Source organism: Dreissena polymorpha, chromosome 3, assembly GCF_020536995.1.
Source record: "Dreissena polymorpha isolate Duluth1 chromosome 3, UMN_Dpol_1.0, whole genome shotgun sequence".
NCBI classification, from domain to species: domain Eukaryota; kingdom Metazoa; phylum Mollusca; class Bivalvia; order Myida; family Dreissenidae; genus Dreissena; species Dreissena polymorpha.
In genome coordinates, this window is record NC_068357.1 from 64,020,868 (window position 1) to 64,045,273 (window position 24,406).

Consider the following 24,406-nt stretch of genomic DNA (forward strand, 5'->3'; position numbering starts at 1 on the left):
TCTGTGTTGCTTTGATATCTGAATTGTTTTTAACTGTAAGGTTTTATTATATTCGATTTTGAGGGCTAAGCTAAATGTCTAGCGCGCGTTTCACTCGTTTTAAACCACCGCTTGCTTTGCAGTGACATTCCAAGGCCTAATACATTTTGTATTTAATGATTAATCGAATAAAGTGTCCTGATTGGTTTTTACTCGCAAATGATCATAAGGAGAAAATAAAAGCATTATGATTGTAACACGAAATTCTCTTCTAATAATGATTAAGTAGTTTCATTATTTCAACGTTTACAAAGTATGTTTGCCGTGTTTATTTTATTTTTTCGTCCGTGGTCTCCGAATTCCTTTTCAATACGATTGTTTGTTTAAAGTTACACCTCGTCCTTCAAAAAGGGCATTAAAATGTCATATGCCATGAACAGAAATAAGAGGAATTAAAATGCGTATGATTTGTTTGTTAAACAATATCTTAAAAATATTAAAATATAAGTTTGTGTGTTTACTTGGACTATGATTGTCAAATATTTGCTCAGTGCTAACTGATTCAGACGTCGATCAGATAAGGGCATGTTGGTATGCTCTTGCGTAAAGTACATTGTTTTTCAACCTTTATTTGTCAAGCTTTCAACAACACTTCAATATTAAATCGAAAATACTAATTTTTTGTCAATCTGTAAATATTTGTTTTAGGTCGGATATGTTTATGACAGAAAAATGCCTGTGTATATATTTTGTTTGACAAATACACTTTGGTTTCAAAAAGAAAATGTACACAGTTGAAATTATTTACAATCATCTTGCACATGGAACATAAAGCATGATGAAATCTTGTAAAATACAAGATACTTGTAAAAACTTTGCCGAATAACTTCAAGTCGAGTTTACCTGAAATTAATTAGGAACATCTAAACTTATATAAAAAAAGAATGTACACAATTGTATTCCATATGCTTTGGGGGAAATTTTTGAAACGTAAGGATTCATGCATACGTGGCCAAAACTACATTTGATGACAAATTATTTCATGTTAATTTGTTTTCTACAAATCTCCAACGACAGTGCGCAAACTGAATGTATTCCTCTCTATTTCAATACATTTCAATATGTTGAAACATGTAGTTTCCGTTTTTCCCATATATTGCAGTACTTTGTCGCGTATTGATGCAGACTTATACATTATTACGATATTTATTAAGCGGGTTTTAAATAAGATTCACTACTATAGCCAAATATATTATTGTTTTATTTTGATTTAAGAATTATTAATTAAACAATGTGTTTGCCTCAGTAATTGCTTTCTCAAACATTCGATATTTTTATCATAGTTTGATCTATGCAATTAATCTACAATTAAAAAGTGCATTACGTGAAATTGTTGTGACGATAAAAACGATACATGCTTAGACGTATATGATGTGCCTAGCTCTACCTTTTAATTTTTTATTATGGAGAAGCGAATGGTATTATATCGATATATCATGTTTATGTTCGCTGTACCCGTTTAATTCACAAAAGCGTTTTGATTGATCGTTTGGATTCACAAGTATTAATGTGTAGGAACATAAGGTTATATTACATTATTGAAGCAATTTTATGCGCTAAAATGCCAATCTCATTGCATTCGCCCGCGTAAAGGATCAGTTGCGTATTTAATGTTTATGGTTCGTGGCAGGCGCTTTATTTTGCTTAATGATGCATTATGTAACATTAATCAACACAGTACTCATGTTTCAACTATTAAGTAGTAATGCTACACATTATTGAATACTATGATAATGTTGAATCGATTCCAAATATAAAGTTAACTGGGGTTGTTCTTATGGATATGTTTATGATGCGGTTAGAACATATTACAGTCTGTTTATGCTGCTACAATTAATTACAATCCGGGTTTGGAATCTTTTTTAGACTGAGACATGGCTAAAATGCAGACTTTAACAGTGGAGAATCTTGCGGATCACCATAGCGACCACAGCGGAAGTAAGCGGTCATCACTGGTCCCGAAGGAGGGTAGCGAGGGTTCTCATACGATCAATCCCAGTAAGCGCCGGATGTCGCGTTTCGAGGGACGCCCTAGCGTCCAGTATAGCCGCCGCATGTCCATGGTGTCACGATCTAGCGTTACCGGAAGTTCCTTTGGAATTAAGAATATTGGACTGTTTCCAGTGAAGCTGCAGAATACGTACAAACTGCAGCCGGACCACAGTGAAGTGTTCAAACCCGAAAGTGTGCGTGTTATTATACAGGAAGTGCTCGATGAATGCCTGAACGGTGAAAAGTACAAACCTTTGCAGTGCCGAAGCCTCTCACAGATGCTCACGGATCTCATCAAGTCGCGCGTGAAGGACATGGGATTTCAGCGCTACAAGTATATAGTGACGGTGACCATTGGTCAGGACAGTAACCATGGAGTCCGTGTAGTCAGCCGGTGTCTGTGGAACAAGGACACGGATAATTACGCCGAGGCTAGTTATAACAAGAATGGGTTGTACGCGGTAGCCGCTGTGTACGCTTGTTATTTTGAATAGTGTATTGTTAAATGGCTTGTAGATCGCATGATGGTTGAGGTGTTTCAATACTAATGTTATTTGTTTTGACGAATCGTTATGCTGCATACATACTTATGCAATATATTTTTTATGTGCGAGTTCATATTCAAGATGATTTGCGTGTATTTCTCATCGTGATTAAATGTAAAACTCTATTTCATAGTATAGAATCCATGTTTATTCACCCCGTCTGCTCTTTATTCACCGATATTACTTCCATATAATGCTACTGGGTAATGGTTACTGACAGATGTCAATTTTGACCATAGGAACAGAAATTCAACTGCCTTTGTAATCACTTTAAGCAATCCCAGTCACCCAGACTCTTTCTCCAGTCTTGTTCCACACAAATAAACCATCTGAAACACTTAAAGTGTTCTGTGAATTCTATTGTTACTGTATCTCCTGGTTCCTGAATCGAACACAAAGTAATTATATCGAAAAAGTAGATTAGTAATTGAAACATTAAGATCGTTTGCATAAAGACAATATTATAAAATGATTATTGTTTCCAAGGGGGATTATTAAGGTGGATGTACTACTTTCACAAGGTGGGCTGCAATTTATAATCGCCAGTGACACAAGAGAACAGGCAATCATACATTAATTGAAAAGAAATCGATCATCTAAGCTCTTCTTATGACGACACATTGTGCTGCGAATAGTGGGTGGAGTACTTGGAGAGAATCAGGCTAGGTGTAAGGCTGGTATTAAAGAGGAAACTGTCAGCCCATTTGGATGATGTTGTTTTCATTTCATAGAACTACGGAGACTTCTTCTATATGACGCCTGAACAATCTTGTTCGTTATGTCATATACCGATTTAAAGGGGACCCTCGTGTAAAATGGTCCTTTTATTAGTTCAACACCAAACCATATACCATAACAATTAAATGGACATGGTTTATATGTGTTTGTTTATCAATATATTGTCATATTTAATCCCAATATTAAGTAAATTTGTCTTTTAAGTCTGTTTTTTTTCTAACATGATAGAGAGATCAAGTTGATTGGAAACTTTTTCAAGTTCTAAATATTTCGTCGCTGTTCCACTCAATTCTGTATGAAGGTCGATTAAATTGTTCGTGGTACTGAAGAAAACATGCAAGAAGTCGAACACATTTCAAATTACGTCAACACATTACACGTGTACATTACACGTACCCGTCAACACACATATATAACCGATCCTTGGAATACTAACGTAGTATGAGCTTAATTCATCGCACATGCACGTCGTTCGCAGATTGTTGATAATGTTCATTGCATTTGTCCGACCAGTATTCATCAATATCCGTCGTTCTCCAGAAAAAAAAACAGTGTATTGTATGTATTAATTGTTTCAATATATATACTCGTTTTCGAATCTAAATGCAAAGGATGAACAACACATCTATTTTTATATATTGAAACTGTATTCAGAAACGATATTAATATTATTTGCATTTGCAATCGAGATTGTATTGATGGAATGCTTACTCCGAACTTCTTTTAATAATTGTCATTTCAACGTTTTATACGGGCCAAAGCAGTTTTTTGATAGCTGTTTCAATCTTTGAATATATGTATATCTTCAATTTATTGCACGCAATTCGCACAAGTTGTACAATCATTCTTACCAGCTAATCAGTGGCTGTTGATTTTCTTCGAAATACGTTCTAACTGTATTTATTTATTTAATGTTTACGACGACCAAATTAAAAAATAAAAGGTTTATTTAGCGTGGTGCCCTTAAATACCTCGTTAAACAAGCGTTGTAAAGAGATGAAATGTTATTTTTGTTAACCATAAAATGTGATTCGAACAATACGTACCCGTCAATACATAGCCTTGCTCAACATCTCCTAACCACATTGAACACTTGACACCGCTGTATAAGACAGCAAGAAGATAAGGAGAGAAATGCAATCATCTGATACTTAGCACTGTACTATTATTTGTGAAAGTCAGATTAGCAACAAGTTTAACTGAGAGAATATTAAATTACAGAATTGCTTTTCAAGTGATAAAATGTATTCGAATGCATTTCTTTAAAACGACTTTTCGGGAACGTAGTAATAAATTAAAAAAATGAAATCGGAGCTATCATTTAAGATTGTGTTGTTTGCATTGTCATATACTTCGTAGGAAACTCAAATAAAATTATACGAAAACTACCATATTCACGATTTGTTTCTTAAGGATACTGTAAAAATAATCACACGACAGGCGCGTCGGCAACGACCAACCACAGAGAAGCACGTTTTGTGCATATATTCAGACAATGTTTCGTTCTTTTTATTATCACTTCAAACATGCTTTAACAATACATTTATTTCACACATGAGTCCGCAAATATTTTATATGCAGTATTAACAATAACCCAAAATTAATGATAACATACTAAAGTAGTATTTAAATTGATAGTAAATAAGTAACTACATTAAACAAAATATGCACGCATACATATGAATATATAAATAATAATAGAAAACAATCATCTGATAGCAATAGCACTGTAAACGCAATACTTAAAAAAAAAAATCCTATTTCTCGACCGCGGTTGAAAAAATCAAAATTGAAAAGTTTCACGTTGTTATTTGGGAACGAATCCTTTTGCAATTATTCATCTACGACACTCTAACACTTCTGTGTCATGCACGTGTGTCGTTTTCTCGAACTGCACGTGCACATGAAAAAGGGCGAAACATGTAGATTTCCATGCACATTCATTCCATTCTTAGAACAGCCGGATTGAAAAGACATATTCGTTCTAATTTCTATATTTTAAAAAACACAGCGTGTGACCGATTGCAGACTGTGAGATGGTTAAAGCTGCAGTGTATTAACACCGGTTCATACTGCGCGTGCAAAACATGTAATACATAAGTATTACATCACTCATAAGGAAAGTTTGGTATGACAACAAAATAGTCCAATCCTACGTATATATCATTTATATAGCATGTTTCACACGAGTGTCAAGAAACAACCTACAACTCTTACTAGCCTTAGGTAAATTAAGCGCGTAATCGGGGTTGACGAATATCCCACCAATGTTTATCACATATTATATTTTTGCTATGTGATACATGTGTCATTGAGTCCGAAAAACGAGTTAACATACACGATATCCAGCAAACAGGATCGGAAACTTATAAAATGCAAGTTAAACTGCGATTTATTTTTAAATTGTTTTCAGTGAAAGCAAATATTTTTAGTTTGTTTCATTTTGTGTCTTGCGGTGTAGCTGTCTATTCTGATGTAGGCATTTATCGACCGCCAGCGTAACCGTTTGTTTCTGGTGATCCTAAGGTCGATCTCCAATGTAGTCATTTGTATATTATTTTATCAGTTTCCTCGTCATTGCAATTTTGTATCTAGTACAAACTTACAAACATAACAGTTTGTTTTGTAAACTCACTTATTGACATTTTTCCATAAAAAAACGAAAATCTGTTAGCAAGTCCATTTAAAAGATTTTCCCTTTTCCGATTAAAAAAAAAATATTCTGAAGATTTTGAAGCAAAAGACGATCTATTTGAAAGTTGAACAAGCAACGAGCAGAGATTATTCTTTAAAATTTGCGGGTTAAATAACAAATCAAGCTGACAAAATTGAATTGAGATTATATACCAGTCTGTTTGTTAACACAATTAGTAAAAACTTATGTGATTATGATAATTCGTCATATCATCGCTTGAAAAAGGACTCAATTAGTATTTTATGTAAATGGAATGTTTCCCAAATACAGCAATTATTTTCCTTCATCACACGGACAACTAACAGTTCATTTTAGTTCATGAATGTTCTGCTTTAGTTAATAAAGTAGTTAAGCAGAGGCGGTTATCTCTATGCTTTTCTCTAGCTTTTCTACATGCATCAGCTTAGCACACAATACAAACAAGAATCTGATGCAAAACAGGTGAAATCAAATGTTTACATATATGAGTAAAACGTTATTTCAATACATTTTTACATCCACAACCTGTATAATATATCAGACGGGTGATAAAAAACAGTGCCTAACATCAAGAACTGTAGACAGAACTCGAATATTATCAGCTTCATGCGTGTCCATATCTCGATATTCCTGTTCCCATCATAACGGTGCATGCCATTCCTTAACTCCAGCTGGAGTAACTCAACCTCCATCCTTCTCGCGCTGAACCACAACAGCGGCTCTGGGTAACTGATAACAGCCTGTCGTATCTTCCCCAATCGCAGTATCATTCTCGGACCTTCGTCAATCATATCCGTAATATCTGCTACCCATTTACGCTGCTGTACTTCCTTCAATCCACACGCTGCCATCAGATTTCGCTCAGGAATCATGTAGTATGTCAGCTGTGTAGAGAATATCACCGTTCTGAGTGTTCTCAGAGCGTCATGTAACCAGTGGATCAAATTCCTTTCTTGAAACATCGCGGATGAATTGCTTTCAGCTTGCCAACAGATCCCAATGATACAACTTTCTGCACGACATCCGGTGGCGGCCAATGTCGAGGTCGTTGAGCCCATCTCTGCAGGATGCCGGGACATTGACAGCGTACTGCATACACTCTGTCGATATACATTTTTGAATGGCTACCTTCAAATAAAAATGGAAGTGACGGCCCCGCGCGTTCAAGTGGAACAAATGGATCTTCTCTTTTAAGTCTTTACATTTCATCCAGAAATAATTCACTGCTAAGCAAAACGTTCCCATGTCCGTCATCACACAGAGCAATATTAATAATATGACTTATATAATTTTGACGTGAGGAACCAGGTCTCTCTAGTAACATCCTGCAGTGTCCTGGGTTTACACGTGTATCCATCCTGTACGTCGTCTGATATGGTGTGTAGATCGACTCCAGCTTCAACACAGAGGACATTGTTTGGCACGAATAAAAAATCATAGTCGCTTTCATTAATGCAGGTCAGCCCCTCCGCCTTGCTGCCAGCTGTGATGAAAGTAACATTATCGATAAATGGGTTCAGTAGAATATCCCATTCCCTGTTCTTCTCAACACGTCTCCGTCTGATCTCCTCCCCGTATCCCAGCATGGTCATTATATGGCAGACTTCCACGGACACACTTTCGACATGATTCTGAAAATTAGCAGGATCAAACTAGTGTATTGTCTTTTAATGTTATAATATTTTCTAGTTTTACATCCAAGTACTGTCAAATTTGCTTTCATAAAATGCTATAGGTTGTGAAAAAATGTTAAATTTATTCTAATGCACGCATGATGTTTTATTTTGATAAATAGAACACGCATATTCAATATATCTTTTTTTAAAGCTGGATATACGATGCTTTTATATTTATTTACATGTATTCGCATTTTTTAACAAATAGAATTCACAGTTGCTGTATTAAAATTGGTATGCTTAAACTTATTTTACGGAGCGCATAAGTTAAGACGAAAGCCGTTACATGCTTTACGAAAATGAAGAGAGTTGATACAAATTCGCATTATTTTGCTCATATACATGTATTGAGAATACAATGAATCAAATTTAAGGGGTATTCCAAAGGTATTTCCCTTAAATATGGACTATACTTCAAACCAATTCATTTTTTCGCTTTAGTAGACACATAATATTGCTCAACAAGTTAGTCAATTTACATGTACATTGTAAAAAAATATTTTTTTCGATAAAAAACCAACGGGATAAACAGACATGCCTGCAATGTCATGCACTTCAATAAGGGTTTAAACATCACTGTTTCCAATAGATAGCTAAGTCAATTACATTGCATTCATTATGATTTTAATATTTAGACTCATTTTCTCGCACCAATGAACAGATTTCCCTTGATAACTTTTTATATATTTTATTGTGCGTCTATAAAAACAAGACCTATACATTAAATCGCCTTTATATAAATACTTTTTTTAAAGTAAAATTTTCTTAAAAATAATGTATAATATGATATCGAAAAATGTGGATATGAACAGAGTGGCAGGGTGAGCCTCTAGCAGGGAACAAGATTTAAGATTTCACACTAAGGGCATCGAGCGGGTTTGCTTTTAGATCTTTGCTTATGCAGGGGGTGTGGGGGGGGGGTTGCGTATACGGGAGCTTAACGGGTTAAAGTGAGGTTGGAACTAACTTCTAGAGGATGGCGTCGTTTAAGTGTTTTTCGTGAAGGTGAAGCGGATTTTTTCAGCCTGTCAGCCACTTTGTATTTTTATTTATTTTAAATGAATTCGCCTTTTCATCTCTAATAACTTTGCCTAAAAAATTGGGTTAACCCCCCTTTTTGGAACTGAATTCCTTTTAAACACATTTTTGGATCTGACTTCTCAATGGCAAACAGCTCTTTCCTTTGTTAAAGAGCTTGAAACAAAATGCATACTCTTTAATGAAGTTTAAATGTGTAATTCAATATTATAGTTTTATAGCATGTAATGTGGTGCAATATATGTTTTCTTATTCACGTTACTTACTGTAGAATTATAATAATGCTGTACAAAAAATCCTGCCGACCAACTGAATCAATTCACCTTTTTTCAAAGAGATGGGTTGTGGGACGGCTGATGTACGAGATAATAGATTATTTATCAGTCATTTTCAGTAATATTTTTATTCATTTAATGTATTTTTAATATGTCAATCTTATTCTGATATAAACATTTGGTTTACCATTCTTTTACAAGTGGAATATGCCAGAAAGAATCCTTCAACAGAGCTGGACTAAAATAACAAATAAAAAACAGGAACCAAACAAAAACACGTACAGCTGATGTTTGTAGTTTTATTTTTATTTTATAAAGTCTACATTGACAAGTCTGACATACAATTGATGTGCTACTTAATTACACGTTTCGTTCCGTATATGTAATAATGCTATTTTCTACACTTTTTTTATTTAAAATAAAACATTATTAAACCAGCGTCGGTTTTCATGCAGATTTTTCTTTCTAGAGCGGTACACACTTCGAAACGTCTTCTCTTTTAATCCTGGCATCCTCTACGTCTATATAAAACATGCGTCTTGATACCTGGTCATAGTAGCATAGTATTCCGATTAGAAAGAATACTATTTCGATTTAGGCATATTCAAACTTAAGTTTGTTCATATGTGTTAAAATAAACAGGTAAGAATAACACCGTGTAAATAATACCGTCAAATCCTTATAATACTCACACGTAATGTTAGAGTTAAGTATGTTAGAAGACATATGATAATAAATATGAATAATATAACAATTAATAATAAAATAAAATAAAAAAAGATAACTATTGATCTCGAAAGGGAAAATGTTTTCCAAAACATTCGCAGGAATGCGGATTTCATTCACGACAGTTATTACATGTCAAACCTTCTAACATAGGAACGATGTGTATGTCATTTGGAAGTCAGGTCCCAAAATGTACTGAAAAGGAAGTCAGTTCCAAAAAGGGGGGTTAAACCAATGTTTTAGGCAAATAATTGGTTATCATAGATGAAACAGCATTTTCAAATATGAAATAATCGTGATTTTAGTTATATTTTACTGTACATGTGCGTCAATACTGTGTTTTATAAAAGAAAATAATATGTGTACATCCAATTTCTCGAACGTCTCGTAAGTAGACAAAATATTTCTAGACGGTTTTCCTTCAAAATAACTTTTTATCCCGACGTCTACGATCTTGAAACAAAAAAAAACGAGGGAAGCACAAACACCGTAGAGCCGAAAGGGCATTGTTATTTAAAATAAAATACAAAGTGGTTTACCGGGTGAAAATAGCCGCTACTTCTTCACGAAAAGCACAAAAAACGACGCCATCTTGGAAGTAAGTTCCAACTAATCTCTTTTAAACCCGCTAAGCTCCAGTATACGCATGCCCCCCTGTTGTGATTTGATCAAAACATATTATTTAAAATGAATTAATGCGTTTAACACACATATTGCATACAGGATCAACTTGCATACCAGGTATGTAACCAAAATAATTGTTATAAAATATACCGGTAATCATTTGTTTTTAAAAGTCAACTGTTGGATAAAAAAAGTATTGCTTCTACATTATCAAATATCGAATAGCGGTAGAAGCTATTTGTTATTGGAGTCATTGACTACACCGACTATAATGCGTATTTATGTTGTCATAATTTGTGCAATAGCCGCTTAACGGTTTCTTTGTATTACTATATTTATATTCGGAAGAGTTCAAATGCGTTATCTCGAACGTTTAAGCAAATTATAAATAATAAGACACAAATTAAGAGACTTACTCGAGAGTAACAACTGTATAAACCTAAGTATTTAAAAACTGTCAGTTCCTTACTTACCCAAAAGAGAAGACTGTACAGACTGCCCTGTCTCAGAATACTTTAAGTTCCTGACTTACCAGATAGTTACGAACTGTACATGCTGCTGTGTCTGGGAACGCGTTCATTCCCTGAAGTACACATGAAGGACGACTGTACATGCTGCTGTGTCTGGGAACGCGTTCAGTCCCTGACGTACGCATGAAGGACGACTGTACATGCTGCTGTGTCTGGGAACGCGTTCATTCCCTGACGTACACATGAAGGACGACTGTACATGCTGCTGTGTCTGGGAACGCGTTCATTCCCTGACGTACACATGAAGGACGACTGTACATGCTGCTGTGTCTGGGAACGCGTTCAGTCCCTGACGTACACATGAAGGACGACTGTACATGCTGCTGTGTCTGGGAACGCGTTCATTCCCTGACGTACACATGAAGGACGACTGTACATGCTGCTGTGTCTGGGAACGCGTTCAGTCCCTGACGTACACATGAAGGACGACTGTACATGATGCTGTGTCTGGGAACGCGTTCAGTCCCTGACGTACACATGAAGGACGACTGTACATGATGCTGTGTCTGGGAACGCGTTCAGTCCCTGACGTACACATGAAGGACGACTGTACATGATGCTGTGTCTGGGAACGCGTTCAGTCCCTGACGTACACATGAAGGACGACTGTACAAGCTGCTGTGTCTGGGAATGTACAGACTGCTCTTATATGGAACGTTTTCAGTCCCTGAGTAACTGTGAGTGACGACACTATAGATTGCTGGCTCTAGGAAAGCTTTCAGTTCCTGACTAACCCGGGATGTGCGACTTTGTAGACGTTTCTGTTTCTGAGAACGCTTTTATTTCCCAAAATACGCATGAGCGACAACTATACATGCTGCACAGTCCCTGACCAAACCTTGAGCGATGATTGTACAGGCTGCTATATCTGGAAGCGCGTTTAGTCTCTGACTTACCCATGAGCAACGACTGTACATGCTGCTTTGTCTATCTCTCCGAACTACATGTATGGCAGTCCTTGACCAAACTTTGAGTTAGGGCTGTAAAGGCAACTTCAGGCGACTTACCTGAGAGTGACGACTGTAAAGACTGCTATATATGTGAATGTGTTCAGTCCCTTACTTACCTATGAGTAACGGCTCTCCATGCTTTTGAGAACAGTTTAGTCCCTGACCAAGCTTTAAGTTATGTTTGTTCAACCTCTGACTTACTCACGAGTTATGACTAAACACACACCCTCAATCACTCACTTACTCGAGAGTGACGGCTGTACATACTGCTATGTATTGGAACACTTTCAGTTTCTGACATCCTACGATCGGTGTTTCCTTCTGTCATATTCAGTGGGCTGCAAGTACACATTCATTAACAAATTCACTTAATTCCGTGGAAATAGTTCGCTAACACCAAAGGTATCATGTTGGTCAAAGGATTAAAAATTCTTTAGATATTGATCTAATATAAATCAGGTTATCACGTGGACTGTGTTTCAGCTAGGCCTAAACGGAAAGATGCAGAACAATTTTGCCCTATTTGCAATGATCAAGCTCCCAGCCATTGCTCGTACGGGTCGCAAGGACGAGGGTAAACGTTAAAACTTAAAAAGCATTCAAAAAGAATTACCTGCCGCCTAACAGTCCCTCCCGCCATATAGGACTCAAAGCCATGCCTGTATTTATTTTATAATGCCGTTAATTGTATTTGAATTTGCAATGATAAATTGAAAATATGTTGTAGTGATAATATATGTATTATCGTGTGCGCTGAAGTGACCCTTAGACAATAGGGCACTCTGCCCTTTTCAAATCCTTTGTGGAACACTGCTTGTGTAATTATGCTTTTCTGGATAAGGACGTGTAAACGTTCTGAAATCAGTAATATGGTCTTAATACTGTTTTTAATTCCTTTAATATACACACTGATTTCACAATTAACACATGGAGTTCCCCACATCAGATGTTTATTATATGCCTGTTTATACTTGAATATTAATACAAAAGCCGAGTATTCTTCTCACATGTACAGGATGCGAAAAAAGCTAGATTCACATAATCATGCGTTACTCAAACATGTATACCAAAACACTAGCACATTTGTATATAAATTTGAAATATTCAGTCCGAGTCGTATTTAAATAAAAGTCTTTTTGAAATTTATTGTTTGCATTTTTTATTTCAAAATCGTCTTGCTAGTAATTTTAAAGGAAAACTATATGTTTTATCAGCGATATACATTTTACATTAGTTTGTCATGGGAAACAATCCTCATTTAAATCTATTAACGTAAGCACTTACAATACTGCTGCATAAGATGACTTACTACAAATCAACTTACCTTCAATGTAATCACTCGATAAACTTCGAGCAGCAGTAGGAAATACTATTACCCCTTACTCCCATAGTATCGGTCCTCCTCACAGTGTCGTGCCTTTCACGAAAACCCGTCAAGAAGTGCTGGAAAGTTTGATTTTTTCAATATTTAGAAGTTGTAATTTATTAGATGGTTAGCCATGACTATCACGACGATCATTCTCATGATCTCCTGTGTTCGTTGGAAAAAAGGTCATGTTTTTTCCAGGGTGATGCTATGATTGTTAATTAAGAAATTCACAATTATGTTTTATATGACGCTTATTTTTGAATAAAATGTAACAATATGTGTTCGAATTGAATCTTCTAAAAAAACATCTTAAACCGTTGATGGGTTTCATACTCAAAATACCTTTTTCAAGAACATAGTCACAATGATGGTATTGTTTAGGTGAGTGTTTCTTTCAAAAATCACTTAGTTTCAATTGTAGATTTCTCATTATGAATAGACTTGCCAGCCTAAAATCTTCCTTGTTAAGTAAAACACTACTAGTTATTAACAATGGTTTGAAATCTGCATACTTGACTCTGTATTTAACCCATTGAGGACAATCTACAAAACATCCTCCTCCAGTCTGAAAGCTAAATTATTAAAAGTGCTTTTTGGAAGGGACCATAACAAACTTTCCAACTATTTTTTATAGATTGAACAATTTCTAGCTTTAATATTCCATGTAAAAGGAATCTTGGTCGTCAGACTGAAGTCTGCAAAATAATATTTAAAATGTCAACACAAATATTAGAAAAAAAAGTCAAGAAATTAAATTAAAACAACACAAAGTTAATTAAGAAAAAGAATGCATTCAAGTGAGTCTACAATACTCTGAAAATATTCATGTGTTGCTTGCAGCCCATATCATACATAATTAAATATGTCACAGACACTGATCCCCAATGACACATGTTTGGAAACAGTCAAATCTAATAAAGATTATCACAAAAATATCATCTTAATATATTAAATACGTGAACAATACTAATAAGTCATAATTTAATGAAGCACATAATATCAGACTGACACAAAAGTACCAGTACGTAGCATGTCAGACTTTGACAATGGTATCAGTACGTAGCGTTTCAGCCTGTGACAATGGTATCAGTACAAAGCATGTCAGACTGTTACAATGGTACCAGTACGTAGCATGCAAGACAGAGACAGTGGTACCATTACATAGCATGTCAGACTGTGACAATGGTATCAGTTCCTATTATTTCAACGTTACAAAGGTAACAGAACGTTGCATGATTGTTAATTAAGAAATTCACAATTATGTTTTATATGACGCTTATTTTTGAATAAAATGTAACAATATGTGTTCGAATTGAATCTTCTAAAAAAACATCTTAAACCGTTGATGGGTTTCATACTCAAAATACCTTTTTCAAGAACATAGTCACAATGATGGTATTGTTTAGGTGAGTGTTTCTTTCAAAAATCACTTAGTTTCAATTGTAGATTTCTCATTATGAATAGACTTGCCAGCCTAAAATCTTCCTTGTTAAGTAAAACACTACTAGTTATTAACAATGGTTTGAAATCTGCATACTTGACTCTGTATTTAACCCATTGAGGACAATCTACAAAACATCCTCCTCCAGTCTGAAAGCTAAATTATTAAAAGTGCTTTTTGGAAGGGACCATAACAAACTTTCCAACTATTTTTTATAGATTGAACAATTTCTAGCTTTAATATTCCATGTAAAAGGAATCTTGGTCGTCAGACTGAAGTCTGCAAAATAATATTTAAAATGTCAACACAAATATTAGAAAAAAAAGTCAAGAAATTAAATTAAAACAACACAAAGTTAATTAAGAAAAAGAATGCATTCAAGTGAGTCTACAATACTCTGAAAATATTCATGTGTTGCTTGCAGCCCATATCATACATAATTAAATATGTCACAGACACTGATCCCCAATGACACATGTTTGGAAACAGTCAAATCTAATAAAGATTATCACAAAAATATCATCTTAATATATTAAATACGTGAACAATACTAATAAGTCATAATTTAATGAAGCACATAATATCAGACTGACACAAAAGTACCAGTACGTAGCATGTCAGACTTTGACAATGGTATCAGTACGTAGCGTTTCAGCCTGTGACAATGGTATCAGTACAAAGCATGTCAGACTGTTACAATGGTACCAGTACGTAGCATGCAAGACAGAGACAGTGGTACCATTACATAGCATGTCAGACTGTGACAATGGTATCAGTTCCTATTATTTCAACGTTACAAAGGTAACAGAACGTTGCATGCCAGACTGTTGATATGTTAGCAGTACGCAGCATTTCAGACTGTTTCAATGGTGCCAGTACGTAGCATGTCAGACTGTGACAATGGTACCAGTACATAGCATGTCATACTGTGACAATGGTACCAGTACGTCGCATGTCAGACTGTGACAATGGTACCATTACATAGAATGTCAGACTGTTACAATGGTACCAGTCCGTAGCTTGTCAGACTGTGACAATGGTACCAGTAACCAGTTCCATTAACAAATCTTAACAACCAATCAGATGGGCCGATACTATGAGACAATTGTGCATGAAACATATAACTACAGGGAGCTAAGTATAGCCAGTATTTTTTCAAAACATTGCCGATTTAAATGCAGTTTTCGTTTTTATGTTCAAGAACACACATTAACTATAGATTGACATATAACACATGCGTGTTTTTGAATTAGTTCACTTCCAAAATTCGTACGTATTCATTAAGAGGGCCGATACAACGGATAGAGATGCTAGATAGAGATGCAGATTTAACGACCGTTTGTAAAATGTATACAATAACCTTCTGTGCAAGACGTCATCAGAAATTACGTATTGTTGGAAGACATAGTCTACGAAACAGCTTTGAGTTTTGGCGGTGATGTTTATATACTAAAACACAATTTGTCTGCGTCTTTACAATCAATATTCACATGTTCTAATATGGTTTAAATTGCAAACAATGAAATTATGAAGCCCTTTAAATATTGATCCATTAACTTTCACTTGTGCCAATACGTTCTTTATTACATTAAGTACGTATTGACAGGGCCGGATTAAGCTGTTTTGGGGCCCAAGGCTGCATATGTTTCGGGGGCCCCCTTCCCTCTAGCCCCTTCTGTATATTGAAAACAATACTTGATACTACAACTACATAGATCAGAAAAATTGAATTTGTATACAACAAAACAACATTGACAATGTAAAACTATTTTATTATCTGAACTTAAAATGCATGTTACATGTAACAGATTCCAGCCTATAAGTTTCTTTTACGACAGCTGTGTAACGTCTAGTTCTCGGAGGACTTGACATTCAGTAGACAGTAGCCCAATGCTGTCAACCTTTCCTGAATCATGGTGTTCCGTAGATAGTTTTTCACGCGTGATTATGTTGAAAATGACTACATTGACAGTTATCACTGGAATGATTCGTAAAGCGATCGCAAAGTTGTCTGTAATTTACCGCCATCTAACTTCAACAGTTCACTTATGTGGGTGATGGTTCTGTCTTGGTCCGCTTCTACGATGGTTTTGAATGAACGAGCCCATCAAAAAAAGACGCCTCAATGTCATCTGGATTAGATTCCAATAGATGCTTTGCACATTCTCGCAGATCATCCAAGGTGAAAGACTCAAACTATGTCATGAAACCAAACAGTTTGTCAAGACCAGAATATGCGCTCAACCACTTGGGAAGTTCAACAATTAATGAGACAATATACTATGCATGTCGTATGTGTGAATTAAAAAATTGTCGCGTGCACTTACTCCAAATTTGCATCTGGTGTCGAACTCTCGTCACGAAATAGTTTCCGCCGTTTCTTATGCGTATTCGCATCCTACTATTCGTTGATTGCTACAGACGCTTTGGTCTTCTCTTCAATGTCGTCAGACGTGTCCAGATGTTGGCATGACCATACGGGCAAGTCGTATACTAAACAGAGAGATTAACGGTTCTGAATGGATATACAACACAGAAAGAAAACTTAACTGATAGCATAGTTAATCAAAGCGAACTAAACGGTAACAATTCGACTTACATCGGGAAACTTGTAAAATTACACAGAACATTTCTACTGCATTCCATTTAGAGTCGTTCAATGGCGTAATAAAGAACGACTATACATTGGGAAACTAGTCAGCCGTTAGGGGCCCCTTTAAAATCAGGGGCCCAAGGCTGCAGCCTTGTTAGCCTAGTGGTTAATCCGGCCCTGCGTATTGAATCTTATTCATCTGCGTCCAACAACTTTAAATGGCTCTTTTACGGTTAAAATTGGGTTTTATATGTGATAAAAACATGTTAGCTGCGATCAGTAAGCAAACAATGAGCCTATACTCTCTGAATTGTATAAAACGGTCTTTATTGGATTAAATACGTAATGTACCCATGATCATCTGCGTCCAAATAATCATTGCAATTTTCTGACAATATTGATACGATAATTAATCGACGACAACTCAGTTTATTTTAAAGTTTTGTTTGTTTGTTTGTGGTGTTGTTGTTATTTAATTCTTGAATCATAATTTTTCCATTCTTGTGAATCACTTTGGTGCAAAAGGCATTATCAGAAAATGTTTATGTTTTAAAACGAGTACAGCATCCATTTCAGTCCGTTATGTTATCGGAAGTATTGTATAAAGATGTTATGCAATATGCAATCAATGTGCGTCTTCCGACTGTTATATAAACAGCATGCACACTTATTATTTTCGCATCTTCTAACAATTGAATGGCATCGTGTTTTAGCATATATTTTGCGCTAACCTGCGCATCGTTTACCTCATCATCGGTATGGTGCCACATTTTCATGGGTACAAATGTGTCTGCAGTGCCCACGCATGGACTTAAAAGTTGCTCCATAATAAACACACACTGTGAAATATGTTCTGGTAACCATTTTGTCTGAAAATGGTAATGATGTGCACATTGAAAACAAAAAAAAAATATTTTAAATATGAGAAAAAGTGTTAATAATACAATATTGTTCCCGTTTGCTATGGCAAAGATCTATAAAAACACATGTGTATTAAAAGATCTTAGGCTAGGGTTGAACCCGATGATTTTTGTTATTGATATTATCAAATCAATCAATTTTATTTTTAGAAATGAAAGGGCTTAACAAAAGCGTGTTTTATTCGCTATTACAATTCCGTTAAATTGTTTTTGTGAAATAGGATTGTCAAATATAAATCATTTAATATATGTTTTCATTAGTTTCTATCTATAAACGTACTTTGTTATTTGAAACAAATACTCAAGGATAAAGATAGCAAAAAATCAATTCATTCTTGCAGAACGGTCAATAATGTTATTCAAGTAATGTTGAAAAATAACAGTTATACCAATTGTTACTCATACAGAGGTCGCGAAAACCGTCGGTCCGCCGGCCTGACAGGCAAATTGTACTCTGGACCGACAACAATCATCACGCAGAGTTGTCGTTCCTTGCTCTCACATACATTTGATCCAGGTATGCTTATTACCGTCAAATCTCTGCGCAGAAGTTGGTCCGACAAGTGATTCAAGAAAATCGATCCGACTGACCAACACAAATATTTTAATTTGTGGAAAAAAGTTCGGAAGTGACGTAAATTTCAAAAAAGCAGCCCATTTCCATTGCGTTCAAATTACCATACCGGTTTCGGGAGCATACATAATGCTGTATTTAGAAAAAAATATCGGTTTGGATGAAATGAAGATACAATAAATCATGGCGAAAGTTGATACAATAAAACAAGTAATAATAATAAACCACAAATAAGCCAAACTCATCTGAACAAAAATAGATTTTTCAGATTTTCTTCGAATGGGTAGTAGACCGGTATGGAACGGACCGTTTTAGTTTGGGACCTAATACCAAGAATGCAGGATCACGTGACTTTGTGGGGTTCACAATTTAGCGTTAATGGATGTAAACACACAAGCATGTGGTGCTTTTCTTCAATTAAACTGTTTTTAACAATTTTTGTAAAGAATTTCAACTAGAGCATAAAAGAAAGTTTCTATGCTGCTTATGGCAATGTGAAATACATCAGAATCACTTAATTCTATAAGCCGGTGCTTTATGTCAAAATTCTATGTGTAACGCATAAACGTACACGGTTATGCTGCACACCGAAACTTTTGGCACACAGGTGATTAGCGTGTGGCTGTGATATTAATTAGTGAAAACATCATTTTGAATGATAAATAATCATATTATAATGAAAAATCAACTTTTCTGGAGAAAACAAATCACTATCAAATATGTATATAACAAGGTATTCAACTCGAATTCACCCGAAAACAGGGCGCATCGCTTTGAACAGCCATTACTTCATCAACTTTGCAGCGATTTTCACGATCTCGGTCTTATTCAACGCATAAATGAATTTCCTGTCTGGAAATGTACATGTCTTGCAATATTTTTACAAATACTGGGTCAACTTTTAAGAAATAACACGATACACAACTCGCGTGACCCACTTGATATCGATCAGACATGATTTCAGACTGAAATCTTCACGGAGTAAAGGTCATTTTGCCTGCAAAGTTCACGAACCTCGATACCATAATTCAATAAAACGTATGAAAAAAATTCTTACCGTGCTTGCCGTTGCATTATGCATCAAAACTAACGATCCAGCGCCGTTTTAAATCTCTGTTTACATACATTTCAACTAACTGACATTTTAAACACACGAGTATTCATAAATACTGTCTGATCGCCTTCAAGTAGGTCAAGCGCATTGTGTATCGTTTTATTTCTTAAAATTTTAACCAAGCATGTGTAGAAATATAACAAGATATATACATTTCCAGAAAGGAAATTCATTTCTGTGTTAAATAAGACCGGGTTCGTGAACATCGCTGCAAAATTGATGAAGTAATGGCTGTTCAAAGCGAAGCAGTGCCCACGCATGGACCACCTATTGAATACCTTGTTATATATATATATTTGATAGTGAAAATATTTATTTTTTTCAGAAAAGTTGATTTTTCGTTATAATATGATTATTTATCATTCAAAATGATGTTTTCACTAATTAATATCATAGCCACACGCTAATCACCTGTGTTTTGGCAACGATTTCAGACGTATTCCATGATTTATTCTTAAATCTTAAGATATTGTCAAAAACTGCAAGAAAAACTGTATTTTAAGCACTAAAGATGTTTGCTAATGTATTTCAATAACTTGAGATATTTGCAAATATAAACTTCTTAACAGTGTGTTTAAAGCCACACACCTTGAATTGAAGTACATGTTAATCAATACATATAGATGCAATTTGAAAGTGTGCAAAATTGTCATTAAATATATAGCCTAGTAAGCAAGTAATTTATAAAAAAAAATAAAACCGAAAGTAGGATTTCCATACATATACGTATATTTTGACAAACGCGAGTATTTTTAAGTTTAAGCGCAAAAACACCAAATTTTACCTTGTAACCACCAGATATATTCTAATTGAAATAGATAAAATTAAATGTATAGCATAGAAAGCAAGTAATTAATTATTTTTCAAACGTTTCCGCATTTAAAACCGAAAGTAGGATTTCTAGACGTATACGTCCATTTCGACAAACGCGATTATTTTTAAGTTTTAAAGCGCAAAACAGACGGATTTCTACCTTGTAACCACCAGATATATTCAAATTGGCATAGATAAAATATGTTTCTTATTTATACTTAAATTTATTATACCATGTTTTGCATTTCAAGGTGTGTGGCTTTAAATTATGTCCAGCCCGTGTGTAAACCCCTGTGAACCCCGTTGATCCCGCATTCTATGCTTGCATTTAATTCAAATATCCTTTAGCCAATCGTATACGAGGATATTCACAACAAGTTTTCGAAAGATGCATTTACTTCGAAGACAATACAGTAACTGAATTCGTGTGATACCAGTTGCTTTCGTTTTCAATTTTCGTATCGTTTAATATTGTTTAAATCTCAACTGTTAATTGTTGGAAAAATGTTGAACGGGTTGTCTTTAGAATATTATGAAGGTGCAAAGCCTGGCAATAATCGCTCAAATGCTACTTGAAAGAGTCCAACAATTGTTAAATCTCATGAATTGAGGTAAACACAAAAGTTGTTAGGATACGATCTAGAGCGAAATAGGAGGTAGCTACACCCTGCTCCTTTTTGGTCCCCCTTCTGTTCCTTAGGGATGGTCAACAAACAAATATGAATGTATGTCAAAATTGAAATGTTTCCCCTAAATGTTTAATCACAATCGAAACTCCTTATTGGTCTGGATATATCAAATTATGAAAAAAAAAGTAATTGTCTGGTCCAAATTGTCACGCTGCTTCTAGCTTTACCCTGTCCCTTTTGGGATTCTCCATCTTTTCCTAAGAATGTGCATGTGATTACGTAATAATTATTTAATGCAATAATAATTTTATTTATATAATAAAAAAGTAACATAAAGATATATTTAAACATAACAATAACACATCGAAAAGCAACTCTTATTTTGTTGCGTTTTTCTGTCATAGTTTAGTCGGACTGACATAGACTGATTCGGATTGACAAATTGACAGACAGATTTTTCAAGATTTCGCGAACACTGTTCAAATGATTTAAATCATCCCCAATATTTCGACAAAACACGAACTAGTAGTACCAATTAAGGTTCGAATTAAATGATTGATATAAAATATAGTTGTATAAATATTAAATAATGTTGTATTTCAAATCATTACAATAATTAACTAGTATGAGTTAGTGAAGCAAAACATACACATTAGAGTTAATTTAGACTGAATGTTGAAGTTTTATGTTTACAATCAGCGCGTTGCCTTCTTCAATGTAGTTGATGTTTAAACTCAATAAGATTAAAAAACACTCGTTTGCAATAATGTTCGTACCTTTTTCACTTACATGTGTCAGGAATATAAAGATTAATGAATAATACATGCTTTGTAATTATTGTATAACTATTGACTCGCATAGTCTGTGTTTAATAATATAATATCATGTGACCGTCAAAATAATGCATGAACTAATTAATTCAGCAAAGTTATATGATTTTCGAAACTTCGGAATTTAAGTCTCTGAAACACGCACTGGGGAATCGACATATTCCATTTCCCTACAAATAAAGCATGTAGCTACTAATTGCATGTACTGGACGAGATTTATTGATAGCGGTTACCGCACAGTGGTTACCGGAAGAGGATCACTGGATGCTTCCCATGATGAAGATTGTCTCAAGTATTGTTATCAGATGTCAACGCGCACCCAAATCAAACAACACTGACGATACATTTGAGTCTCAATGTTGAACACGGGGCTTCATGATTGTGCGTAAAGTATCGTACCAGATTAGCCTGTGCATTCCGCACAAGCTAATCAGGGACGTCACTTTCCGCCTAAACTGGATTATCGCTAAACCATAACATACCATAAAAGCGGAAAGTGTCGTCCTTGGTGAGCCTATGCGGACTTCACAGGCTAACATGGGATCACACTTATCGCAAATGCATGAAGCCCGTTTTCTCGAAGCGTGCCCCAATTATTTCGGATTGAAAACAATGAAAAACTTTCCGGTTGGTGTTTACGTTAAATTATAATGCATTATTACTGTGCATATTAATATTTCCTATATTAAAGTTGACGAAGATTTTTCAATTCGAACGATCCGAAATAAAGTTAAAGCACATATTATTCATAATAAAACTGGATAAGATTGTGCTAGTAATCATCGAGATATCACGTGCAGCTCTTAATACATTTATTTTAACCTCCTAGATTTCGCATAAAAACCCGTCTTAACTCGAGTCTACACTCGATGCGCAATTAAATTATTGGTCAATAAGGATAAATGCTGTTCAAAACTTTAAAAGGAGTAAATTGTAGACGGTAATTTATACATCATTGAAATATCCGTGTCGATTTATTTTTAAAGTTTAAACCCAACCATGTGCAGACTGCACAGGCTAATCTGGGACGAAACTTTACGCACATGCATTAAGCCCCGTTTTCAAATAGCGTAACTCACATGTACACGGTCTCTTATCGTGTTATCGGTGATCCCAAATAGCTCACGGCGTATCCGCTGTATTGGAGAAACATCACAATTCGTTCAGTCGGCCGCGAAGGCTTCAGAAGAATTATCGTACAATTAGTTCATCCAAAATAAAACAATTGCTTATTACGGTTAAGATTAAGAATAGGATCAATGGTTTATTATACAAACTGAGCTATTGGGTTACGCGAGGCCCGTCGATTGTAAAGTTCAAAGGATATATTTTGAATAACAGAAGTATATATGAGTCGATTAACAACGCAACAACAAATATCATTTATAGTTATTGCATACACTAAAGAAGAAAATAAACTATAACTAATATCTGCAAGGAATGCCTTGATAGAATGCTGTGTGCGGTTCACAGTCACAAGCATTTACGGACATACGACTAATTGGTTCGTACATTGAGCAACCGATTAAACGACAGACAAATTGCAAAACAAATGTTACTCGTGAATGACTGCATTTCATCGATTTTTATGATACGAGTCGTGTCTGGCAAAAATATGTCTTATGTCATGGGAAGCATAACTCCTGTCTCATGAGCGGACAGAGTAGCATCTGACCAGACTGCACGGATGCACAGTTTGGTCTGGGGCAACGCTGGGCATATATGGTATAAGATCCATTTTCGCATGACGACTGGGATGTATGAATTACATTTTGTCCCGACACATGATATTTGGAAAGCGGTGATCATAAATAAGCAAAACCTTAGCACGGAGAATCATAGACCATCGATAATCCACTGTATGTCGTTTTACGCATCCAGTGGGTTGCATTGTATATAGCATACGATATCTAAATAATGCAAGATCCTATGATACTCCGGTCGCGCCTCCACCTCTGGGCGCATAGAGAATCACTGATACCCGTATCAGTCAAATTTATCTCGCATTGTTTTATTTATACAGGTTCTGTCGTTGCTATAGAAGAAGGCACTACAAATAGATAAACTGATGTAGTGTGTACAATTAACTTGGTACAGTTTTGTGACGCAGGTTTGCTGTAGAATCTAGGAATTTAAGAAATAAAAATCACTTGGACTATCAATGCAGGTAAGCTAAGATTGTGTGTTATAAGAAATAAAATGTTCCTGTGTTATATTGCCGACGAAACGATACTTTTTCAGACTACTGTTCGATTAGTGTAAATATGTCATCACTAAGTATTAGGAAATTATGAGCCTAAAACAATTAACGCTTAA

General features: G+C 35.3%; 1 protein-coding gene and 1 long non-coding RNA gene across 3 annotated transcripts in view; one reads left to right on the forward strand and one right to left on the reverse strand.

Annotated features, from left to right (window-relative positions):
* LOC127874480 (dynein light chain Tctex-type protein 2B-like) overlaps nt 1-2,701 on the forward strand; it is a 45,652-nt gene extending 42,951 nt beyond the window's left edge. The window contains exons 1-2 of one of the 2 annotated variants that reach the window (XM_052418838.1): nt 1,535-1,658; nt 1,906-2,701. In XM_052418838.1, coding sequence (XP_052274798.1) covers nt 1,914-2,525 — 612 coding nt within the window. In that variant the 5' untranslated portion in view covers nt 1,535-1,658; nt 1,906-1,913 and the 3' untranslated portion in view covers nt 2,526-2,701. Of the gene's footprint in view, nt 1-1,534; nt 1,659-1,905 lie in introns of those variants that run through there. The other variant, XM_052418837.1, reaches the window with a different exon arrangement.
* Nucleotides 2,702-4,808: 2,107 nt separating this feature from the next.
* LOC127873483 (uncharacterized) lies at nt 4,809-13,430 on the reverse strand. Its single transcript, XR_008046177.1, has 3 exons — nt 13,132-13,430; nt 12,052-12,145; nt 4,809-7,619 (listed from the first exon to the last, which is right to left on the reverse strand). It is a non-coding gene; the product is annotated as an uncharacterized LOC127873483 (long non-coding RNA).
* Nucleotides 13,431-24,406: the final 10,976 nt, after the last annotated feature.